Source organism: Fragaria vesca, linkage group LG5, assembly GCF_000184155.1.
Source record: "Fragaria vesca subsp. vesca linkage group LG5, FraVesHawaii_1.0, whole genome shotgun sequence".
Lineage (NCBI taxonomy): Eukaryota > Viridiplantae > Streptophyta > Magnoliopsida > Rosales > Rosaceae > Fragaria > Fragaria vesca.
This window is the reverse complement of record NC_020495.1, coordinates 1196887-1222147: the sequence shown is the minus strand read 5'-3', so window position 1 is coordinate 1222147 and position 25261 is coordinate 1196887. Positions and strand designations below refer to the sequence as shown.

Below are 25261 nucleotides of genomic sequence, written 5' to 3'. Positions count from 1 at the left end.
TTATTCCTAAATAATGATGATCAGGGAAGAGTTGCTGAATGCTGACTGTATATGTACGTATACGGTATATATAAGGTCACCGGCCAAATTTATACGACATGCATTACTTATTGTACAGATTGAAGAAGACACTATTTGACTTGCATCATTGTGCAGATTGAAGAAGACATGCACTATTTGACTTGATGTATGGTACAAATAATTCTCCACATGTTCTTCTAGCTCCACAGCCAACTTGTACACACTTCACCATCTAGCCATGAATGACTACAAGACACTGAAGTACGCAACACGGCTAGACTGAACTGGCTTTGTGATCATACCTTATGAACTGGGACTTGGGTTGCACCACAATTGTATTGTCAACTTCACAGTGCAAAGATGCCTATGTATAACCAATCTTAAAGAGCTTAGTTAATGATTTGGTTGTGCGATATATACCCACTCATCGATCATCCATACTGTTAGAAAACAACCATTCAAACACGATAGGTTGCAGAGAGACATGCATCCTCCTAAAAGAAACACTAGCCCAAATCCTACGAAATTAAACTGGGTTAGTTTTGCAAACAAAACTGAAGCAGATGTCTCCGAAAGCTCGAGCAGGAGAAAAGGACTATTAATATTTCTGCTGTGGTATTGATTATTTAATTTAAAATCATGGTGAAGTACTGATAACTTACTAATAGAGTGATTTTTTTTATTACCTTTGTTTTGACAGAGAATTCAAACATCACTTTAAGTTGTGGTTCCCTTATGATCTTCAAAACCTAGTTCTAAAACATGACCAGATCGATTCTAATTTCAAAAGAAAACTAAAATATAAAAGAATATCTTGATGATATGATCATGATACACAGATAGTATGATAAGTTTGATAACCTTTTAAGCATGTGTTTGATATAGCTGCTGTACCGACTCATACACCCTACTAGAATCGAAAAGCATGACTGTAGTGAACCAATATAAAGCTTGATTGAGCAGAAGCATGAATTGGAGTGAATAGAATCCATACAAGTACCTTAGGAGATAAAGAAACTGGTGTCGGGCCGAGTCTGGGTCGTCGTCGATTGCACCCAATCCGCCGGAGAGAGATGAGACGAGACTCAGAACGTTGGTCGTCGTCGGTTTTTATGATTTTAAAGGGTGGAGCCCGGAGCCCGTACATACCCACCACGGCCCAACCGCCTAGACGTGGCCCGTCTCCACCTAGCCCGTTAAGAACTGATTCGCTTATGTTTAATTTTTTTGAAATATTTTTAAATGGTGGACCCCAAGCGCGTCTAGGCCCACCACGGCCCAGACCGCCTAGACATGTACCATCTCCGCCTAGCCCGCTAAAAGCCCAATTCGCTTTTTTTTTATTTTTTTTATTTTTTTGGAATGGCGACCTACAACAACAGAGGGGAAGCCATTGTTTTCCAGAGATGCCCACCAGAAGGATAGTATCAGAGGATAAGAACCCTCTCCCCTCTGTGATGCGTTTGACCTTAATCGGCATTTGTTTTGTATAATGTTCATCATCTCAATCCATCTGGGTTCCTAACTGCTGCTGCATGGGTTTGTACTTTGTTGTGTTTTGGTGTTTCTTTCCAGGTTGCATATATGATCGATTTGGAGGAACAGGAGGACGAGACGTAGAAGCAAATAATGGAAGAGAGGAGAACTGCTAATGTTGTCGAGGAACGTTGTGGTACCAAACATTCTCATGTATGACTAAAAAACTGCTATATAACACTTTACCTTTGGTTATTAGTTTATTGGACTCATTTTCTTCTTCCCTTTTTTTTTTTTTTTTTTTTGTCTTGTTGGTTGTTTTCTATTGTGAAATGTTGCTTCTAAGAAGAAAAGCATATCTGATGAAGTTGGGTTAGCAGATGGCTTCAACAGTTCAGTAAGAGAAAAGGAATATTAGTATTTGTGCTGTGGTTTTGATTATTCAGTTCAGGAATAGAGTGATTTTGTTGATTACCCTTGTTTTGACAAAGGTTTTCAAGTTTGAACTCGATCTGTGCGGTTTTGCTCCCTTATATATGGGGATTGATTCTCCTCTCTACTTTGAAGACAGGTTCTGTATTGTGGTGTATCTTTGCAGAACTACTTGCAGTTTACCCCAAAAAAGTGAATCATCAAAACCTAGTTCTAAAACATGACCAGAGCTTCTAGTTTCAAAAGAAGACTAAAATGAAAGAATATATTGATGCTATGATCATGATACACATATAGTATGATAACATTGACGAGCTCTAAAAGATTACATAAAAGAAGCATGGACAAGACACTGATCACATGTATTACACTGGATATGCAAAAACTAACTAGAAGATTGGATTAAGCCAATGGGGCAGACACACAGAAAGGAAAGAAAAAAACTATATGACCTGTGTACATTTTAGATTATTGATCCCTCCAATAAACTCAGATCTCGATTTCTCTTGTGGGCATACCCCAGTTGTTTGAACTATACAAGGTAAGGTTCCAGTAGTACTTACTAGCTCCTCTTGGAATTTTTTAGGTTGCGTACAGTCATTACAAGCTGTTGTCTTTCACCTTCTACCTCTGCAAATTTGAGACTTATCTCTGAATATCTCTCCTGCATCTCTTTTAGTTCGCTTTCCATTGACCTGTTTCTCTCCTTTAGTGATGCCAATTCAGTTGATAAGTTTTCAGACGCTCGCCTCACTTCTTCAAGCATGTTATTTTTTGAAGCAATATCCTGCATCATAAAATGATTACTTCAACAACTGAACATGAGCTAAATTTGGATAGGAACTCTCAACTTTTATTGATTCCATGTGTGTCAAAAAATTTCAGCACAGGCATTGTTTGCAATGTTATGCATCATAAAATGTGATACTGACCTGTTCCAAAGAACTGTTCTGATTGATTTCTTCCACCCTGTTTTCTAACTCTTCGATTACATTCTGAAGATCCTTTTCCTTCTCCAGAAAAGAAGTAGTTGAGGTTTCCAAAGCAGCTTCCTTTAACTTTATTTGTCCCTGTAGAAACAAATTGAAAAATGGAAATTATTAGCAACATGATCAGCATATGCATTGGTAGAAACAACAGATGGAATATAATTCAGGAATATACAGGTTTAACTTCCCTAAAGACTATCTACCCTATCCTTGCATTCGCGTTCACTTGGTTTATGTTGCGTAATTGAAATATTGTATAAAACGTGTTCAATATGTTACTGGAGTTTTAAATATACCTCAAGCAGTTTTATTCTCTCCCTCAGACTTGCAACTTCTTTGGCGGCACGAGGAACAGGCAGAGATTTATTGTTTCTCAGATTCTGTTTAGCTCCATCTGAAACTATTGATCGTCCATTGCTATCCTTGAGCTTCTTTTCAATAGTAGAGAGTGCATCCTCCTTCTTTAGATCAGCCTTAAGATCAAATACCTGCCTTTTAAGACTTACTTTCTCAACCTCATCCTCAGAAAGAGTACGTTTCAAGTCACAACACTGAGCTTTCAGCTCGTCAGATTCTAATTGTAGGTGTCGAATGATTGACTCTTTTTCATCCATGAGATACTTCATTTCATTCAACTTCTCCAATGACTTATCTGCTTCCTTCTTCAGCATGTCAATTGTACTCACCAACTTTTTCCTTTCTACATTTCCTCTTTGAATCAGCATCTCAGTTTCCTCAATTGATTTCTTCATTTTCTCCAACTCAGCACTCAAATTGTTGTGTTGCTCTACTTTCTCTGAAAGACTATTATTCTCTGTTGTAAGCCTTCCAATCTCAGCTTTTAGCTGTAAGATCACCTCAGAGAAATCTCCCTCTTGCTTCTGCTGATCTTCAAGCTGCATGGACTTATTCTGGATTTCCAATGACATCCGTTCCATTTCTCTGGTTTTTTCATCTAGTTCGTTGGAAAGCTTCTGGAATTTCGCCTCATACTCCTCCCTACTTGCCTGGAGTTCTTCCTTAGTTTTCTTGAGCATGCCTTCAAGGTGACTCTTCTGTGCACCCAGTTCACTCGCTTCTGTCATTGCCTTCATTGCTACCTTCTCATTCGCATCAAACGTGGAGGCCATTTGTGAAGAAAGTCGTCTAAATTCTTCTTGAAGCCTCTCAGCTGTATTTGCATTTTTCAATCTAGTTTTCCGCAGTGCCTCCTCTGCTCGGATGGCTCTTTGCTCCTGCTCAATTTTAGCACATGTTACAGTTTCCAAATCATCTTCAAATCCTTGTGCCTGCTTCTCTAGTTCTTCCTCCATGCTTTTGATGTGAGATTGAAGTTCCTTTATGGTAGCCAACGAATTAGAAAAATCTTCACCCTGCTTCTTCAATTCTGTTTCCAGATCCTCAATTTGGTAATGAAGCTCATTTACACTAGCAGTGGGAGATGAGCATTCATACTGCATCTTGAGTTGTTCTTGCAGTGTGCTTTGCTCTAGCTTATATGAGATGTCATGGTTTTCCTGTTTCAATATCTCATAGTCAAGAGCAAGCTGCTCCATTTGCATCTCAAGCTCATCTTTGTCTCTCTTATAGATCTCTAATTCATTATAGAGGTCTGTAATCTGTTTCTCCAGCAGGTGTGTATCCTTGGCATGGCTGTGCTCTTTAACAATATCCTCCAGTTCCTTCTGCTCCTCATCCTCATTTTCTGCATCATTTGAGTTGCTTGCTCTCAAACCTGCAGCATCTTTTGTGGATTCCGATCTGTTGGAATTGGCAGCTTCACCATTCTTCTGCTCCAATAATTCCTCCAGATCTCTTACAGCAAGAATCAACTCAGCATTTGACTCTTGTGTCTTCTGGAGCTGTAACCGAAGATTGATGTTCAGGTCCTTCTCACAGCTGAGTTCTTGTCTGATTTCATCAACAATAGCCCGCAGATCTCCACCTTCTAACTGGAACCTGGTTTTGGTTTTCGTATCATCCATCCGATACTGAAACGCTTTTAGCTTCTCACATTCAGCCTTGAAAGCATCTCGTTCTTCTTTTAAGCTAACAACTTCTCTCGAAAGATCATGCCCCCTTTTGCTCTCTTTTACTATCTGCTTCCTTAGTGTTTGTAACTCTAACTCTGACATGTCTGCCTGTCTCGATAAAACAACAAGCTCAGCCTTAAGCTTATCAATTTCGTCGCCTGAAGACTGTAGAGACCCTTCTCTCAGAAGGGTGTCCCGAGAACTCTTTGTTGAACCATCACTGCTCACTCCATGTTCAGAATCTGCAGACCACTCCCACTGTGATTGCTGTTGCTCGGGATTTGTCGAAGCATAGACACCAGGTCTGTGTGGTATTGAGGGATGATTTGGTGATGATAGATAGTTTGAAGGATCGTGACAATTGTTAATATTTCTCAGTACAAGCTCTCGAGAAGTATCAAGTCCAGAGCTGCTGTCGGAACTTGACAATGTAATGTCTGATCCAATAGAGGCCCTGCGGTTGCACTCAGCATTTTGAGTGGTCCTAGTGATCGTCTCATCCTGTGAATCAATAAATGAAATAATGAAATCTATTTTGCAACAAAAATTATCTAGAATTTGAATTTTAAAATGACAATCTAGACAGAAATTAAATAGAGGAGCATGGATGGAATGAAACTCACGACTAAAACGCTTTCATCTGCATCATTATTGCTCAAGTGTCTCTTCAAGCTATTATCCTGAGATTTAACTTTGGCATCTTCACAGCCTTCTACCTCTCTTCAAATTTTTCCAGCAAGACCAAATCAAAAATCAGATTCCATAAAAGCAACAGCTGTGCGCTCCACTTAAAGAAACTAAATGTGACATTCGTAAATACCTTTGATCAGCATTTGCCTGTAACTTTTGAATCGAAACCTATTCAAAAAGAGAAGTGAAGAGTCCAGTAAGACACAGCAACAAAACTGTATTCCTTATCTTAACATTTCTTGTGGGGAATCAAAGTCTAGCAATCAAAAATGCAAAAGTCAAAGAGAGTACTAACATGCAATACTGCACTTGAATTCTTAAGAGGAAGAGACACAGAGGTAGCTTTAGTAGCCTCAGAATACTCGGCAAAATCAACAGATACCTCCCCAAGAACACTAGCTTTAGAAGATCCCTACACAAAACCACAAAGCAAAATCAGTTCCTCATAAACACCACCAACATTCACTAGACAAAATCTAACAATGCAATGCTCCAACTTCATGGCAGCAAATCTTACAGTTGAAAGAACAAAATTGTAGAGTCTCTCCTTTATCTTCCCGGTTCTCGGTTCCGGGTCGAATTTAACTGTTTCAAGAACTGAATTTTCCCATCTACAGCTCCCATCTCGAACCACAGCTTTATCTAATTTCACAGTTGGCTTTCCCACATCGACAGGAATCACAGATACCATCAATGCCTCCACACCCAACTTTGGCACCTGAAATCACCAAACCACACACTATATCACATACAATTCACCAAATACTCAAATCACATTCACACATTCATTTGGTTTTGCAGAAAATATGAGAAAAGAAAGAAACTTTTGGCTTTTTGGAGCAATGCTGAATTGTGAGCATGCTTTTCATCAAATCAAAAATGAAAAGGAACCCATTATTTGCATTACAGTTCCTCAGCCACCAAACAAAACCCAAGTGAGAAAAACTCACAGAGCATATGAATCACAATAAAGACATTGACTTTTTAGATCATATAAACAAACCTGAGTTGCATGAAACTGCAACTTGAACACAGTCTTGATCTTATTCTTGTCGCTTCTCCATCTCGCCGACTTGAACATCTTACACTACCCACAACCGACACCAATCCTCGCCGGGAAATATCACCGGAACTCCGAACTCACCGGAGCTCCGGTACGACCCGCCGGAACAACCCCATTGTCTCAGAAACCAATCCACCAACTTCAAGAACAGAGCCAAAGGTGTGAGCTTTGCTAGCTCATTAGCTTGAAAAAACAGAGTATAAAACAGAGTGTGGAAAATGGAGTTGTGTGGATCAATGTGAGAGTGAGTGGGATTCAGAGAAAGCTGGAACTGTGTATTTTGGGAAATGGGTTCAAGAGAGAATACGTACTGAAGACAAAAACAAGAAGCAGATCTGAAGAGAGAGGAGAGCTTTCTCTTCTTCTCTTTGCTGCCAACAGTCTTTTGGAAAGAGATGACACATGTATGTGATCCTTTCTCAAAAGAAAAAAATGGAGGAGGAGAAAAAGAGATGGTATTTATGTTATAAAATATTGAAGGAGAAGCTTCTGTCACATAATTGATTCTTGGGGTATTCAATAAAAAAAGTTATTATGGAGAACAGTTTTCCAGTTTTGGTTTTACTAAATTTTTATGATTTTGTGATTCTGAGTTTTATGGGTGTTGGGTCAAGGGAGCAGTAACTATGGAGCTTTCAAGTTTTGCATACATGCCCTTGTGTGCTTTTAAGGTAATTTCTCTTGAGCAAATCCTGTTACTAATTGGGAAATTCCACCAACCACCCCTGAGATTTTGTATTGATTTGATTCAGATAATGTGTTCTAAGCTAGTTTTAAGAAATTAACAAAATGAGATTCAGCAAAAATGTTGTCAAACAGAAACAAATCCACACTTGATAACAGGCTTGATTAAGTCAAGATGAGCATATTTTGCATAACATATGGTATATATTATCTTTTTTTTTCTTTTTCTAGGGGAATATATTAGATGAATTAGATATGTCATTATCTATCCCTTGGATTCTTCTGTATGATTAGGCCCCCTAGGAGCTTATATCTCTCTGTATTTATTTCTTTCATACATATAGTTCAACCAAATAAGCACACAATCTTGGCCCAGTAATTGAATTGCTTCCAAATTTGAACAACTACCCAGCCAGCAGCCAAGAGTCCCTTTGGCATTGGCCTTCCACAAATGCCCATCACAAGCATCAACAATTTCATATTCCCCTCAACCTCTCTCTGCTCTTTCTGTTCTGGCATTGAAGCAAACTGTCTATATCAGTGTGACACATGCCCTAAGCTCAGAGAAACCGACATGGGTGAGATCAATTTTCTCATCTGGGTTTGTTGGGTTTCACCAGAAGAATGTGAAGATTGTGATGCAATGGTTTGGTTGGTTTCTTTCTAGTTTTGGAAGGTGAGTACCGTCTTTTTATTTATTTTGTGAAATGAGTGTAAGGTGAGGTAAGAAAAGCGAAAACATTAACGGTCAGCTTTGAATAATTAATAATTTTGTGGGATTATTATAAATCTCTTGAAAATGACATTTTACCAAATAGGAGATGGTGATCGATCTTTAGCTAAAAGCAAGAAATGATTGTCGTTTTTTTTATGTAAAAAGGGGGACAATTATGTGTTCTATATATTATATCTGCCAACCAGTAAATAATCAAAATGCTCAAAGACTAGGGAACATTATTAACATACTAATTTGACTCTTGTTACCAATTACTCATTGGGATCAAGAATTTCTTGATTGGCAAGAAAAGAGGTGAATGGTAATTGTCTATTGACGAAAATTTTTCTACGCACAAAGGTGTAAATGAACCGAGCAACTAATATGTATTATTTTGATCCGGCCATCTACGTCGCACTACATGCATATATACTAATACCGTTAACAAAATTGAAACCCAAAAAAATAGTCTCATGTGTTTCCAACTAAGGAAGTGAGAATACTAGGTCGAAGAAGATGTACTCTTATTATGGGCGTTTAATTTAATCGGATAAAAAATAAAAATGAAAGGAAAAATTTTGGGTCTCTAGTCTTCATTCGATCTTCACATACGACGATTTGAACACTTACCTATTAATAGTGCGAGTGCACCTTGGTGCGTATAATCTGCTCTTGGTAATTGAATATGATATATATTTGTATAACCTATAGTGATTTTTGACCTCAAAATGAATGGAATATAAAACTATGAATTGGGTATTTGGAATCAATAATATGATAAATTATCATGAGTATTCATATAGTCCATAGAGTATAGTATTGGGAGACCCTATGAGTGATGCCAAAGTGACATTTATTTATTAGCGGCATTGATCTGTGGGGGAGGTAACTAAGATGAAACATCTTAGTACAATAATAAGCTGTCCAAACTGCTAACTTACTTAATAGGTGAAAAATAAGTTTACTTAAAGTGCATGCAAAGCTAAAATGTGTGATGAAAATAACGTATACATTAGTAGAGTAGTAGTACTCTCAAACACTCAAAACACCATAAAATTCAAAAGAAGATCTACAGATGAAGGCAACATATATATAACAATGCATGCCTTCTAACCACGTGGTATAAAAATAATACTTACTTGATGCTCTTCCAATGTTTGCTAGTTTTAATTTTAATTTCATTGTTTAACACGATTGTTTGGTAATGACCAACTTGGTATCATGTATACAGAGCTAATAATTTCCCTATATTAATGATCAATTAATCTAAACCCTTTGCTCTAAATTAAGATTGACTGCAGAACATATTTTCACTAAATAGGATTAAAAATGTCCGATATTATTTGGTCCAGTGGCATAGTCTTTATTTTCGTAAGTGGAAGGTTGTGAGTGTAACTCACGCAGTTGTAATTTACCTGATAAAAAAGAAGATTCAAAATTATAAGATTGACATGAAATTTGATGAAAGGATTTGTGAGCTAGTTGGCTTATTCTGGTGTCGTTTTTTAATGGAATCGGGTAACATAAGTAAGAGCATCCTTCATACACTGCGTGTTAGGTGGATTGGTGGAAAGTAAGTCATTGAATATGAAGTTGGGAACATATGAAGACAGTACGGCCAGAAGAAAGATTAATTTCCCAAGAATCGTTTATCCCAAAGTGATAATCCGGCCAATAATCCACAAGTTTTTCCTGCTCACTTCTACCTGATTTTAGTTACTTCTGATTCACTTCTTCACCTTTGGAGTTGGTCTCACTGCTGTAAATAGAGGTTTTTGTTAACAACCCTAATTAGTAGGAAGGATAAAATGAAAGAAACGATGAGATGAGGTAGCTAGAGATACAGTAGGTTGAGACCAAACTAAAACAAAAGGGGATAACGTGTAGCCGGTGTAGGTTGGAAGCTAGAACGAAATGGCCGGTGTATATACCGATTCAAGGTGGCCGGTGTTATACGTGGAGGAGATAGGAGGTGAAAGCTTATAGTTACAGGGACGGTTGCTGTCACTGTATTTGAATTCCTTTACTTGGCTTCAAAGCTGCCCCATATATCTATTATTCGATCCGGTGAGGCTAACCAGAGTCAATAACTAAGTCCACCAGAGAGGTCAGGTCAGTTTCTGATGAAACATCTGAAGCGTGCAACTGCAGGCATGCAGCACCAGAATCACTACTACACTACAGTATTAGCTGCCACACCATTCTTCGATACCAAGCATTGCATGTGATGGAATTTACTCCTCTTGGTGTGGCCATTACTTGCTGTGTCTGAAACTGTCTACGATCCGAGAGTTATTTACTTATCGCAAAATATGGTTTACCTAGCATTGCTCATTTCTAAAACATTTTTTCCGTTGATCGATCAATGGCTTTAACTGCCGACCCAACCTAACTGCCCTTCAATATTAGGGGTCCATACCCATGCCAACTCTATGTACTATATATGTAGCTGGTTAAGGACCTACCTCTTTGTTTTTGGTTCATTTTCTGGCATTGTGGTCCTCCTGTTCTACTCTATGTATTTTCTATGGGGTTTTTGTTCAGAATTTGAAGTCTTGTATGAAAAAACTCCAAGCTCACATCTGGGGGGAAAATTAAAAGATTATATAAGATGGAAAGAGGTAGGGAGAAAATTACTTATGCATGAAGCGGTTCTATACTAATTTACATCCTGCTTGTGTTTTGGACTCGTTTCTAATTCATCTCATGCAATTAACATTTTGATTGTGAGGGTAATTGATCTCATGCATATACATTCTTCTGCTGAAACTCAGAATGCGATCCGATCACACCGTCCCGTTTCTTTATCCTGCAACTGCAAGTCCTCTTATCCTCCATAGACAAGACAGGCAAGAAGCTCGAGAACAATGACCGAATCTTCTTACTGGGTGCACTAGCTAGCTAGTACACTCTACTTACAGTACTCGTACTGAAAGGGAAACTTCTGCAATACAAAAGCTACTGTATATACAAAAATGAGATAAAATTGAAGCACACCACATGTGCTAGCTAGGTCCCCAACAGATACTTGTGCTGTCTGACAAACACCTTCATGTGTGGAATGGCCTAAGTTTAGTGACTTATTGTGGCCTACTGTGTATATGTGCCATTATCAAACTCACAATTCTCACAACAAGCTAGGATGTGAACACAGGGGTCCATTTACTTGAATGCCAAGGGCCATATATTTCACCATTTCTAGCACATACATCCATCAATTCAAAACTTCCATCACACATTTTACATACACTGGCATCCATCATAGACAGAATTTTGGTTTTTGAAATATATCACTAGCTACCTTGGTACTATGTAATAAATAGATTCATCCCCTTGGAGCGCATGCAGATTTATTCGACATCTTGCTGAGAAATGCTTTTAACTCGCATAGTACCCTTACATTGCATTAGAGGAGAAGTTCCACGAAATTTATGGGTGCATTAAGGAGATTTCAAACCTATATCAAGAAGTTTCCATGTTAGATTAGGATAAAGAAAAGAGTTCATCAGTTTGGTGGTAAGCCAAGAACAGGATCAGAAGTGTGAACCAATTAGATAGTGATGCTTGGTTTGTAGAGGGGGACTGATGATGATCACTTGCTAGATGGTCCGGTTTAGACCCTTTTCCAACTTCTTCAAGAGAGGGTCTCTTAATCCCACTTGTTGTTGGTGATCTACACTTTATCTGTAACATTATATAGAACATAATAATGGTTTATTGACAACATAAGTACAATTATGTACCTCAAATTGCTTAGTTGAAGCCTTTTGGGAGCTTTTTAGGAGCATCATTAGGCTGTGCTCTTGGATTCTTAAGAATCTAGAATGATAGCAAGAGAAACTAATTCTACATACTAGTATGCATATTGTGTACCAAATCACCATTAGGCAGCTGTGCTCTTGGTTTCAGATTGCTGATCGATTTAATTTTCTTGTGTAATCATAGTGTGAAATGACTAGTTAAGAAAATCACATCAAGTTATTATTAGATATAAACCTTATTAGTGTCCCCGAATTCCCGATCAACCTTATTTGTTGCATGCACCATATATACATGATTACATGGTCAATGATAAACCTTGTTTCCCTTCTAAGTTTAAGAGAAAGTAGCATAGTTAGGTAAACCTAACCCAACAACCTCACATAAGAATCAGATCAGCTAGAGATAATACAGATGATCCCCAGACTACAATCATTAACCCTTTTGAACCTTTTAAGATTCTTATGTATCATCATATAGCCTGATTAATATAGAAATGATCAACGCAACTAATCCAAGGACATATCAGTTTCATCTAGAATGGTATTGATTCACATGAAGAACAGTGATATATAAGCCAACAGATTTAACATTGTATCAACAAATCAAGAGAATGGATCAATATAATGTTGGAATGTCATATACGCACGGTGCTTAACCAGATATCAATTTACATTTAACGATCTTCTCGACCATGATATAGTTTTATAGAATGTTGATCATTTAGGTTATTTCATGTGAAGAAGTGAGACTTTCACTTTCATCTCTGCATCATAACAATATTCATGTGACCACATAGTGATAATTACCCATTGTCATATCCAAACATGGATCATATAAAGACAATACAATATCTTTAGGTTTCATGAAACTTTAGGTTATTTACTCTCAATTGTCATACATGTTGGATGGACAAGGACTAGGGCTCAATCCCAACAAAGGAAAGAAATGATGAGACTAAGTGCACACATGAGAGACAACAGAAGGTGGCCATGTGATACAATATCATCAAAGATTGAAAGATTGAAAGATTGAAGAAAACACACACCACCTCTAACAAGTTACACAAAGACAATAATTAAAGGGATCATAGTAGACTATAGAGATATATATATCCACATACTTCCCAAGAAGATGAAGGTCTATTTGTTTCCTTTCTCTTTTGGGCTCTTTTGGCACATTTGCTTATTTGATGTGATTCCCTGGGAGGCTGGAAGCACCTTCAGCTCTCTCTCACTCTCTCTGTCACGCTCAATCAAAATCTCAATGAGAATAGATGCAAAGAGAGAGCCAAAGAGGAAAAAAGATTGAAAAGTTAAAATATGAGAGTGAAATTAAATTAAGAAAATCACGTGCTGGGACAGCCAAGAAAAGTGTACAGAAAATCAGGAATCACGTGATGTAAAAGAAAAAGAACCCAAGTGAAGTGAAAAAAAAATTTTAAAAATATAAAATTAAATAAATTAAGAAGGCTGAGTCGGTGGAGCAATTGACAAATTTTTTTCTAATTTTTGTAAAAATTCAAATTATTTTTTCACTTGGGGAAACATATTTTGTTAACAACTCTCTCAACTTAATACGGTGTTTTTAAATCAAAAATTTTGAAATTTGACTTATAAAGTTTATTACAGTGTTCAGTTAAAATTTATTTATATCTACAAGAGAATCAATATATCACGATCAATAACTTGAATTATTCATGATATCATTCATTTTTATGTAGATTAAAGGCTCAGTAACACATAAACCAAGTTACAATTTTTTCTTCCAATTGCCGATTATTTGGAGAAGTACCTTTCTACTTTCATAAGAAGGAAAATGAAGCTGATTGGGCCTGTATAACACAAAATTTCGGTCCAAATTTAATTAAGGCTTATTCCAGATCCAAATTTTCTCTAGTACTCCGGTCGGCTTCAGGCCCAAGAGAATTTGATATCATTACCTCATTGACATGGGAATTCCAGCGAAGTCAGTTTCACATGACAATAAACTGAACCGGCAAGATCACTTTTACATGACAAGAAACCTGAATATGCAAAATGCATGAAGCTCTAGAATAACCTCCTGACGCTTAGACTCGAATTGAGGTCATTGGACATGGAAAGAGTTCCATTTCTCCATGGTGTAAGCGGGTTATCCGGTGAATGTGTTACTGGTAGTATCTGGGCTTCATTCTTTGAGATAGGAGGAGTTGGAAATTGAAGTGTACACATGTTGTAGATGGGTTGAAGATGGAAAGGAGCAAAGCTGATGGGGAGTGTGTTAGACAAGTAGTATATATAGGTGAGTATAAAAAATTGACATTGCACCCGCATAAATGCCAAGTTACTAACAAAAACAATGTCGATCGAGTCCAAGGTATCCTGCACGCAATCGGACACCTACAGTGCGTTTGAACCTTTAGTCTAGTTTGATGATTCGATTCCAACCATTTGTATGGTTTGTTTAATGTCTCCCCCTTTCTTGTCGATTTATTCTCTTTTATTAAATAAATTTCTTTTGCAAAAAAAAAAAGTTACTAACAAAAACGATTCAAAACGATTCAATATTCATAAGTTTTGAATCGTTATAAGCTAAGTACGTCAAAATATAGCTTATTGCAATTACTAGAAACCCTCTATGATATGACTTTGGGCTAGTTAGTATAGTGCAATAAAAAAGTTTGTTCACTAAATATAGAAAAAAAAAAAAAAAAAAAAAAATTAGAACTAGCTCTTGTCCAGTTTCGATGGTCGCCAAACCTATAGAACACTGTTAGCACATGTGAAGCACACAAACAGTCTCTTAGGCGTAGATCTGGATTCACGAAACTTTGAAGCTGCCTCCGCCACCTTGAGAGACTCTTCTCTTTGTGTGGCTTCAATAAGTGCTCTCTTTTCTTCACTAGCCTTGTGAATTTCAGCCACTTTATTCTTCATTTTCTCAACATATTCTGCCTTCTTTCTTTCGAACTTCTCCTGTGGTTAGCATATACAAAAATATGAGTTACGAGTTTTACCTTGTAAGATCGAAATATGGTTCCTATAACTAATGATATAATATGTACCTCAATTTTTCTGAGTTTTGCTTCAACAGAAGATTTTTTGTTTTCTTCCCATAATCCTACTGCAGACATCCTTTTATATGCCCTGTTATGTATTTCATTGTTTTCAATCAATCGCTATAGTCAAGCATGAACTGTGCTCATGAACATTATTCGATCTTTCATGCAGATTCAGTGTGGCAATATCGCCAATATGTCCTAGTCGAGTCAGGAATTTATCATAGTATTGTGTTAGAAAGAAAAAAAAGTGAAGTAAAATGATCTTATACCTGTTCTCTACTTTTGTCTTTTCACTTTCTTCCCATGCTTTGATTAAGGCCAGCCTTTTCTCGGTTTCAATTTCTGCATACATTACATCTGAAGAAACAAATACGAAAAGACGAAGATTTCTTCATCTTAGAATTTAAGTGATTCGAAGACTTACCAATTACAATCAAGTGATACAAATAAGAAACAGAAACATTGGTTGCATATACCTTTCTCAGTTGAACTTCTTATACCTTTCTTTGCAGCAGGATGATCTACATTCTCTGCTATGATCATTAACAATAATATTTACATGTTAGATGAATTATGATATGAGATAATCTAATCAAAAAGAGCGGGAGAGAGATAGAGGGTTTCACATTAGTGTGTTTACCTTTGACAATTGCAAGAGGTTCACCAGCTGATGATGCCTTCTCTTCAGAAACTGGGATCACACTCTTCTCTGTATCGACGAAGACATAGTTCATTGGTGGTTCTTTCTTGGTCTCCTCTTCCATGAAGTAGTCCCTAAACTTAGCCAGAGTTCCAAACTAACCTTAGAGAGAAAGACAGACAAATCAGTATCTGTAAGTTTGCTTGAATATGAGCACTGATTGATGAAATGTGGTAGGTGAAAGAGGTAGACATATATATTGGTCACCATGGGATTTCTTTAAGTTTTGGTCCATTTTTGGCATTTCTTTACGTTGATGCGTTACTTCTTCAACTTAGGAAATAAGAGATAACAAGAAAAATGATTAGAAGAAAATGGAAATGAGAAGAAATTACGTTCCTTATATTGCATTGTGGATTGACATATATAATTATTGTCTATCGGTAGATAATAGTAGTAGAGTATGTAATGGCTGTTTCTGACCTTCGTTTTACCCAAATTAATGAAAGTCGTAACTGACACTTTAAAAAAAAAAATATAAAGATACCAGATCAAACAAAAGCTTTTAAAGTGTTATATTTTCATAACATTGTCGGCAAACAGTATCTTACCGTATGCTCTAGTGGTATAACATCTTTTATCCGTTGAAGTCTTACTTCGATTTTCATATCGGTATGTTAGTCGTCACGTAAACAACTTATTATAGAAAGCATTATGGTACGGTTGTTTTTACTCTTATTTTGTTGGGGTCAAATAATTCTAATAAACTGCTTCAACCCAACCTTCTGGTACAAGTAGTGAAGCTTCCTAAGGCCACTTTCACCCACCACTAGTAGCGTGACAATATGAACTTTCATGGTGAAACTCTTTCTCCTTATCCAACCATGAGAAATTTCTTAGCGTATATTATTTGGAATTGGAGATTGGATGTTCAACCTGTTCATGCATGAAATTGGAGAGTAGTGCACCAGTTTTGAAGTTTCAAGGTATTTGTAACTCTCTGATCAGTTGCAGCCTTGAAGGGACAAATACTCTGATCTGTAAGAAGTGAAATGCATGATATATAAAAGAAATATACATACCACAATGGAGAGCTAGTCTATTGGATATACAGAACTCACGATTCAAATAAGGAACGTAGAAATTAGTTTCTTCCAGTTTTGATACCTTGATTTCTTATTTGTGATGATTTCGAGGATTGCATGTAAGACAACAGACGACGATAAGTTTCTTAGACAGCTTTCTTCATATAAGGAGATACTCCAGTTCCATTCTGGAAGATTATGCGCATCAGAATAAGTTTAAAACCTAAATTAGTTTTGATTATATGGTTATGGATATTATTGAGAGCCAATCCCACATCGAGAAAATGCCAAAAGAAATATAGGTTTATAATTGAGTAATTTCTCACAAGAGGGCAACATTGGTGTTGATTCAAACAAGTGGTATCAGGGCTATGTTAAACTAGGATGCATCTTGATCTGGTTGCTTCAAGTCTGACCTAGCTCTGATACCATGTGTTACTGACTTCACCATGGAAATTTTTGCATGCTCTGCTACAATTTTTTGATACATATGACCCTGAGATGAGATCTTCAATCATAAAAGTACATCTTCTGGTTATGGATTCTCCCTATTTCAACTTTGGCAATTGCAATGACGGTTTAAGCTCAAGGAACACCAGAAATTGGACCCTTGGTTCTTGGCTGCTACAACTTTCTTCTCCAGTTGGTGATAGCTGGAGGCTTAAAATATGTCCAAAACTATGATAGTATTCCCGGCCTAATAGAAAAGATTAACTTCCACTTCTGGACATCTGATTTCAGATGCTTTCGGGCAATTGACATAGCACCAAGCTGTTAAGGCACAGATTAAGAAAGATCACACTACGAGTTCTGCTGAGGTCGTGGCTCAGTGACAACGGTGGAGGATATATACCGAAAGCATCCCACATAGAGAACGAAGAGGTCGTAGTAGTTTTTATAAGCTCAGACATCTCAGCAGATGGCACCGACGTCTCGCATCTAGTGAGCCCGTTGGGCTCCGGTTGTGGGTTGAACGGTTGGTATCAGAGCCGTACTGTGCTGGAGTCTACTTCAATTCAGACTAAATTTCAGCGTAAACCGGCTCTGATACCAATTGTGGCTTACTCACTGATGCCTTTTACCTTTTTTTTTACAGTGAGGTAATTATCCAGCATGTTTTTATTATTATATTTTCACTGAGACAAGATACACAGTCCTATATATGCACCGGTGTCGATTACTTGAAACCGAAACCCCATATGCTTTACACTTGCGGTAGCATGCAACCGTTGCACACAAAAAGCCAAGGCTTTTTCTCGTGGAACCAAACAATTGTCACTGGTTTTATTCACTACTTCCGGTCTTCCACCACCCCTGAGCTTCCTGATTCCTTTGTTTGCGCCAAAAACATGGGTCCCCAGCCCACGGTATCACTTCCCCTCCCTGTTCATCCACCTCTATAAATACCTGGGTTCAGATCGATCATATATATAGAACATCACCATCTGGTGCATGTAGGAATAAGCATTAGTACGTCACAAATATGGACGTGTTTATTTCGGAAGAGTATGTTGTGAGGCGGAGGATTGAAAGAGAGGTGGCGGCTTCTGCTGGGAATGGAAATCGGAAAAGTTCGAGTTCGAGCGGCGGCAGCGAGTCTGCTGCGGTGAGAAGGATCGAGATCAAGGAGAGAAAAGCTTGGGGAGGTGCAGCAGGTCAAGCATTGCGGCATAGTAGTGATCATTTTGCGGTCTCTTCTGGAGTCGATAGTGATATTCATGTTGTTTTTAGCTGCTTCTCAGCCTAAATTAGGTGGTAATCAACTATTCTATATATAGTTATATTTAGAAAACTAATTAGCATTTAGCTAACTAGGAAGAACTGTAGACACTTAAACATGTGTCATCATATATTGAGGGTTCAGAGTTCAGACTATGCATGGCAGCCTGCAGGCTACTAGGGTTAATGAATATGTAACTTTCTCTAGTAGTTCTTGAAGGGTTTGATAGATCATCTCCCCAGATATGTTTTACAGATCAGTAGAGACTACGTATCTTGAAATACAGTGTGAAGTTGAACTGACCAAATTTCCGTTAATTAACCTAGCTAGTAATTAGTAAAACAAAATACAACACTAATGATTGTCAACTCAATTTTGAGTCAACAAAATGCGATCAATTATCCTTAACTGAAAACATACGTACATATTTATTAAAGACATACATATATATAGATTAATGCAACTATGCAAGTAAGTACTATGCACTTGTACAGGTACCCTCTTAGGAATTAGGAGAACTAATTCTGAGATATAGAGAAGTTATGACGACCTCACTATTTCCTCTTCCTCCGGTGACGTCCCATCTTCAATATGAGAAGCAGTCTCCGAAACCATACTGACCAGAAAATCAAAGATATCGGTGGCCACGACCGCCGAGGCCACGTCGTCTTTGTGCAGCGTCCTCCTCTTCCCTTGCAGCGTGGTCGCCCAAGACCTCCGTGTGAGCTCCTCTATAAACAGCTCACACGCCTTTGAGAACACAATCGGAGCCTCCCCGGATATCATCTTCACGTCCTCTCCGGATTTCTTCATGATCTTCTTGATCCTGGCCAGCGGCAACGAGTGTGGTCCGGTTCTCCCCGATATGCCTCCAGACATCATGAATCCCGAGTACTTTCCTGCTTGCCTCATTTCTTTTCGAACCCTAGTCTCGACTGTGAAGGTAACTAATCGTCTTTCTTTCGGTTTAAGTAACGTGCGAAGGGAATGATGGAATGAACTTATGTGAAATGGAAGTTCTAGTTATATAGGGCTATGTAGTACATGATGAAGGGAGGGAGCGAGGAAGCCGGCAGGTGAGGTCAGGCCAGCCTGCTTAAGCCGGCCGGCTAATTAAATCTAAATTAGATTAACGAGTTCTAGTATATGACTTTCATAAACATTTGGTTTGCCTTCTCTTATTCAAAGCATGTATAATTGTGAAACATAAAATCGTCAATGCGTATGCGTCACTATAAAAAGGCATGATATGGCCTCCACAGTAACTAGGGCAACAAAGATCCTTGCAGACAAAATTCCCATTTTGGCAAGGAAAGCAATAGTGCATATATATTCAAACAGATCATGGTTCATTGCTCTTCTATTTTATTCATCTCTATATCGGGTTTTATCACTTTATGTTTGGCATCAAAATTGTAGCTAGTAGGTACATTCATCAATGAGGTCTGTTGAGATATGGTCTTGATTAAACTAGTAGCTAGTGAACAAATAATGCAAAATTTTATTAATTTGGTTGTGTTTGAAGGGTTAATTAGAATAGTGTTCGGTTAGCATTTGGTCTAGTTTCATTATTATATGTGTAGCTAGGTTTTGGTGAGATACGGTCTATATACGTTTAATTTGTAGAATAATAAACAACACAATTAAGTTATAAAACCTAGTTTTAATTGATTGCGTAGAGATTTTGCAATGATATAATTCACAAGCAACGTCGGAACCAATCACGGACCTTGGATTATAGTTGATAACGTCACCCAAGCTAAACCAAGCTTTCCGTTCAAAGTTAAGATCCAGAGAGAGAGAGAGAGAGAGAGAGAGAGTGGCTCCTCCCATGGCCGGAATCTTTGCTGAACGATGCCGGTTATCGCCATGGTGTCTCAGCTTGCTTGCCATAGGAGCGAAAGGAGGATCATATATTGGATTAAGAAAAGGGTATGCTCTGAAATTCCTCATATCAATCCTACCCTAGCCTGGAATCCAACTGATCAGTTCTGCAGTGTATCTTATACTCGTAAAGTTTAATCCTAAATCCTCTAAATATTGACTTGTACGTTCTCTACACTGATAGTTTTCTCGAATCATCGATCATACAAAGTTAAGTGTAACATAATATCTGCATGTAGGGGGAGTATGATTCTTTAAATTAAGAAATATCTACAAAATACACACACACACACATATATATTTAGGGTTTATCATCTATTTTTGTTTACATTTTCAACCATCTTTATTGGACGTACTTGCTTACTTCGTTTGCGGTTGAGCTTAAGTTTAGAGGTTCAGGGAGTTCGAAATAAAAGATTATAGGTTTCTATTGTAACCGGCGTACTTCAATATATGTCTTCTCCCGAGTTGTTTTCTTGATTACCCTTCTCCTCTTAGATCACAGGAAGAACGAAGAACAAGGAGTGCAACTATTATCAATTAGCTTCTGATACGTTGTTTCTGTGATCTAATTAAATTAATTTAGGCTGGGGACAAAAACATCAAGGTGCATTGAAGTTCTATCCTTATATGCATGTATATATAGAGCCTCCCTATAAATTGGGTTGAAAAGAAGCCATGGCTCAAGCCCCTTCTGCTCCTCCAATGCCTCCAGCGATGGGTGGTACTTCTGATGATCATGGTTCTTTTCAGGGGGTACCTCATGCTGCTCCTGCAAAGCCTCAAAGTAAAATACACACTCTCTCTCTGTTTCTCTCTATCATGATGCATGCATATATGCTTGCCATTTGAATACTTACAATATCTTCTAAGCATGCGAGTTTCTTTGTTGTTTGCGCAGAGGATGCAGGTGTAACGAGAGGTAATCGTTAACACTTAATCTCAGTATCTTGAATTATATTTGTTATTAGCAGAAATTAAAGACGTTATTCTCACAAGTTAATACTTAATCCTGTCATTGCCTAATAGTTTTGTCAACGAATACTGTGGGTTTAATCAAAGCATGGGAAGAAAGAGAGAAGGCTAAACTGGAAAACAAGTAAGCGTCAAATATCTTTATGCTAATCCAGTGCGCTCATGAGTCATGACATGAATGTAAAATTGTAAATTCATCCAATTAATCTGAGTATCTAAGCATGATTTGTATTGTGTTGGTATATTCAATAATCGATTGCTACTTCTAACCATATATAAACTTCATATTGAAAGGGCAAATAAAAGGTTATCTAATGTTGGAACGTGGGAACGAAGCAAGCAAGCAGGTATTGAAGCGCAACAAAGGAAGTATGAGGTAATTTGGTTCTTGATAATGGTACGTGTATCTATAATGAAAATGCTTTGGTTCTGTTTTTTTTTATTGATCAAAATTCTCTTGTTCGCAGGAGAAACTAGAAAAGAAGAAGGCATTGTACTTTGAGAAGATGCAAAACAAAATAGCTGAAGTCCATAAGGAAGCAGAAGAGAAGAGGATGATGGTTCAAGCTGCAAAAAAGGAAGAATGCCAGAAGGTGGAGGAGATGGCTGAGAAATACCGTGCAACTGGGCATGCACCAAAGAATAAGATATCTTGTTTTCACCCTTGAAAATTCTAGTTTTCTAGTCTCTAGTCACTGGCTCCTTGGTCGATCACTGGTGGATTTGTAGTATAGAACATTTTGTAATGCTACAGTATGTTGGCTTTGATATGGAAAAAGGAAATATATGGAGAATTATTAGGTGCTAAACTGCTAATTAATGATCAGTAATCACATATATAGCTGTAAGCATCTGTTATACGAACCACTTTATATTACTTCTAATTAAACCGGAACTCATAATACGCCTCAAATCCAGTGTCAGCAGTTTGATTAGCAACAAGCTCAGCGAAAAAGGAAGAAATAAAAAAAGGTATAATACACCATATCCGAAGATTTTGATGGAGCGGATTCAAGCACTAAGGTACACTTGAACCATCTATATGCATCCCGCGTGCGCTAACAGTATTTGCTTGGTCGTTGGTTAGTCAAATGAAGACCAAGAAAACGGAATCGGACTAAGAACGAAATTACCTTAGACTCTTTAGAGCAGTTTGGGAGGCAGATAGCCAACCCCAACCTAAAACAAAATCTCAGTTCATAGTTGATCCTTTAGGACACATACTGATAAAATACTGCCCCCAAAATGGAACCAACTGTAGAGAGAGCAACTACAAAACTGTTTTTTGTTAGCTAGCTATTCGAACCGGTATAAGTGTGTAACAGTTTTGAATGTGCTTTAATGTTTCTTAGAATCGTTATGTATGATTTTGTGATAAATAAAGTTGTATTTATTCAGAAAAGTGTGAGGTTAGCTCACACAAAAATATATCCATCCGGTGATATCTTTATGGAATTGTAACATTTGATCTAAATGAGTAAATGACCAAATATAGTAAATCATCTATATATGAAACAACTAAAGCTTATATGGATCCCATTTGTGAAAGACTATTTCAAGCAAAGTATCTGCCTTCTAAGAACAATTTTATCTGTATCTGATCCAAAAGAAGTGGAATTTCTTTACGTGTCTTCCATTCACCTTGCAAGTCACCATCTCCACTCGTTGATCCGTTGGATTTTAGACATTGATTCTAGCTTTGGCAATTACAAGTAAAGGGTGACAGGTGAAACAACAAATATCCGAGCTTGTTCAATCTCGAAAAAAATTCAGCAGAGATTGAACTTGCACGGTTAATTTCTCTTGCTGAACGCTAGCTCGATCAACATTCTTGTTGCTTTGATTCCTTTTGTTTTGTTCAACTCTTGATTGGAATTATCTGTGACAACAAGAAATGTCGTTCATTGGAACCCAGCAGAAATGCAAGGCTTGTGAAAAGACTGTTCATTTCATTGAACAAGTATCTGCTGATGGTGTTCCTTATCACAGAACCTGCTTTAAGTGCAGTCACTGCAACGGACAATTGTCGGTAGGTTATCTACATATGTCATATCTTATTTTGTATTGATTCCTTCATTTCAATGATTTATGTGCTATGTCACGTCGTCAATATCAAGTCATCAATATGGTTTGAATTGACAGTTTAAGAACATAATATGTTAAATTTACGCCTAATATATATACTTAGAGGTTGATAATTTTAGGACCAAATCGATACTATTGATTTAATCCAGATTTTGTTGTTAATTTAAATCGGTCCTGTATACATAATGAAAGAAGTTCTAGGTAACTTGGACAATATATATTAGCCTTGATTGGAGTACTATAAGGTAGCTGTGTGTGTTGTGGTTATAGATAAGCAGCTACTCCACCAGGGAGGGAGCTCTATACTGCAAGCCTCATTTCGAGCAACTCTTCAAGGAGAGTAACTTCAAGAAACCTCCATCAGGTACTTTTCCCTAAAATGGTGCAGCTAGGAAAAACTTCATTACTTTTTTCTGTAATTTTCCCAGCTGATTGATCTAAATATATATACTGATGTATTGTTTCCATTGTGGTTTATCAGGTGGAATGCTGGTACGCATCTTATCCTTATAATTCAACATCATCTAGCATCGTACATATACCTATTTAGATTGTATATGTTAGTCCAACAAAACTATGTACAATAATTTGTCTCTTTTATATGTACATGTACAGACCAAGGCCCCTAGCAAATTGTCCTCCATTTTCTCTGGGACTCAAGACAAATGTGCTGTCTGCACCAAAACTGTTTATCCATTAGAGAAGGTTTGAATCCCCATTATATCACTAAATCAGATATTCTATAATATGCAATGTGCATCACTATATATATAGAAGATTTTCAACTGCAACTTTAACATGCATGTACATGATCAGATTTAGTATTGAAAGAGAAACTGATTCGATACCGTGAAATTTCTCGAACAGGTTACTATGGAAGGAGCGTTTTACCACAAGAACTGCTTTAGGTGTAACCATGGGGGTTGCTTCCTCTCACCCTCAAACTGTGCTGCTCTAGATGGCATTCTATACTGCAAGCACCACTTTGCCCAGTTGTTCAAGGAGAAGGGCAGCTACAATCACCTCACCAAGACTGCTTCTATGAAGAAAAATGCAGCTCCATTACCCGAGCCAAGTCCCACGGAAGAGGCAGAAGAACCAAAGCCAGACGCAGCAGCGGAAGCAGAACCCGAGGCACAGGAGTCACAAGATGCAACACAATCACAAGAGCAATAGTGACAACAGTGCCCCGTATGAACCCAAAATAGCGAGCACCATGCCAAGTCGATTGTTCTAGGCTTTGGGGAACACATATGGCTTTTTTGACATGTTACATTTTCCCCCTATGAGAATTGAAATTAATTGTTGTCGAGTTGAGTACAGAAATTCAAGGGGTTCTAATATATGGCTCGTTTCCATCAAATGCTAGCTGAACATAAACAGAGATGCTGCATCGTTTCACTTTACAACAAAACTACAACGGTAAGTTTACAATCTCACTGCTTTTGTGAAACACATGCGAATAGATTATAGGGCTGGCTCAAGCACTATAGCCCCTAACCCAACGAGTCCCCAAATTTGTATATATGAAAAGGGGAAATTCTTCACTGATGAAAATACCTTCAAAAGTAAAAACTGATGCATCTTTGTCCATAAACACTTCACCAAATATAAAATTTAGGTGGTCGAGTTGATAAAAGTTTTGTGGAATCCTCACGGATAACTTTGAATCCTTCTGTCATCGATTGAAGTTGAATCTAAATCTATCTATCCTTACCCAGTCAAGTTAAGAAACGTTCTTAGATGACCTATCGACAGTCTGACATGAAACATTTGAGTATGCCTTCTGATCTCGATAATCATCATCCGTTATCGGCAAAGAAAAACAATTTAATAATTTATCCCCGAATATCTTACTTTGGATAAATAAATTTACTCCAGTAGTAACAAGTAAATAGTAAAATACGGAAAATTCTAGTATGAGTTAATGCATAACATACATCAAGTTTTCTGAATATTCTTAACCA

At 37.6% G+C, this 25261-nt stretch overlaps 4 protein-coding genes across 4 annotated transcripts in view; 1 reads left to right on the top strand and 3 right to left on the bottom strand.

The window, feature by feature from the left end:
- Positions 1-2176: 2176 nt before the first annotated feature.
- On the bottom strand, positions 2177-6982 carry LOC101310796. Its single transcript, XM_004298681.1, has 8 exons — positions 6645-6982; positions 6159-6359; positions 5937-6053; positions 5772-5809; positions 5575-5671; positions 3215-5452; positions 2876-2999; positions 2177-2685 (listed from the first exon to the last, which is right to left on the bottom strand). Exons 1-8 carry the CDS (start codon positions 6720-6722, stop codon positions 2492-2494), a joined length of 3087 nt encoding a protein of 1028 aa, XP_004298729.1. The 5' UTR covers positions 6723-6982; the 3' UTR covers positions 2177-2491.
- Positions 6983-14603: 7621 nt separating this feature from the next.
- Positions 14604-15669, bottom strand: LOC101304678 (uncharacterized protein At3g61260-like). The gene is made up of 5 exons (XM_004300727.1): positions 15546-15669; positions 15382-15435; positions 15175-15262; positions 14909-14990; positions 14604-14819 (listed from the first exon to the last, which is right to left on the bottom strand). The coding sequence occupies exons 1-5, from the start codon at positions 15667-15669 to the stop codon at positions 14604-14606; spliced, it is 564 nt and encodes a 187-aa protein (XP_004300775.1).
- A 3221-nt stretch (positions 15670-18890) lies between these two features.
- On the bottom strand, positions 18891-19262 carry LOC101304388 (nuclear transcription factor Y subunit C-9-like). The gene has a single exon (XM_004300726.1). It carries the CDS (start codon positions 19260-19262, stop codon positions 18891-18893), a length of 372 nt encoding a protein of 123 aa, XP_004300774.1.
- Positions 19263-20912: 1650 nt separating this feature from the next.
- Positions 20913-25261, top strand: part of LOC101304100 — an 11014-nt gene continuing 6665 nt past the window's right edge. The window contains exons 1-5 of the mRNA XM_004300725.1: positions 20913-21021; positions 21136-21156; positions 21264-21333; positions 21504-21585; positions 21677-21802. Coding sequence (XP_004300773.1) covers positions 20913-21021; positions 21136-21156; positions 21264-21333; positions 21504-21585; positions 21677-21802 — 408 coding nt within the window. The remainder of the gene's footprint in view (positions 21022-21135; positions 21157-21263; positions 21334-21503; positions 21586-21676; positions 21803-25261) is intronic.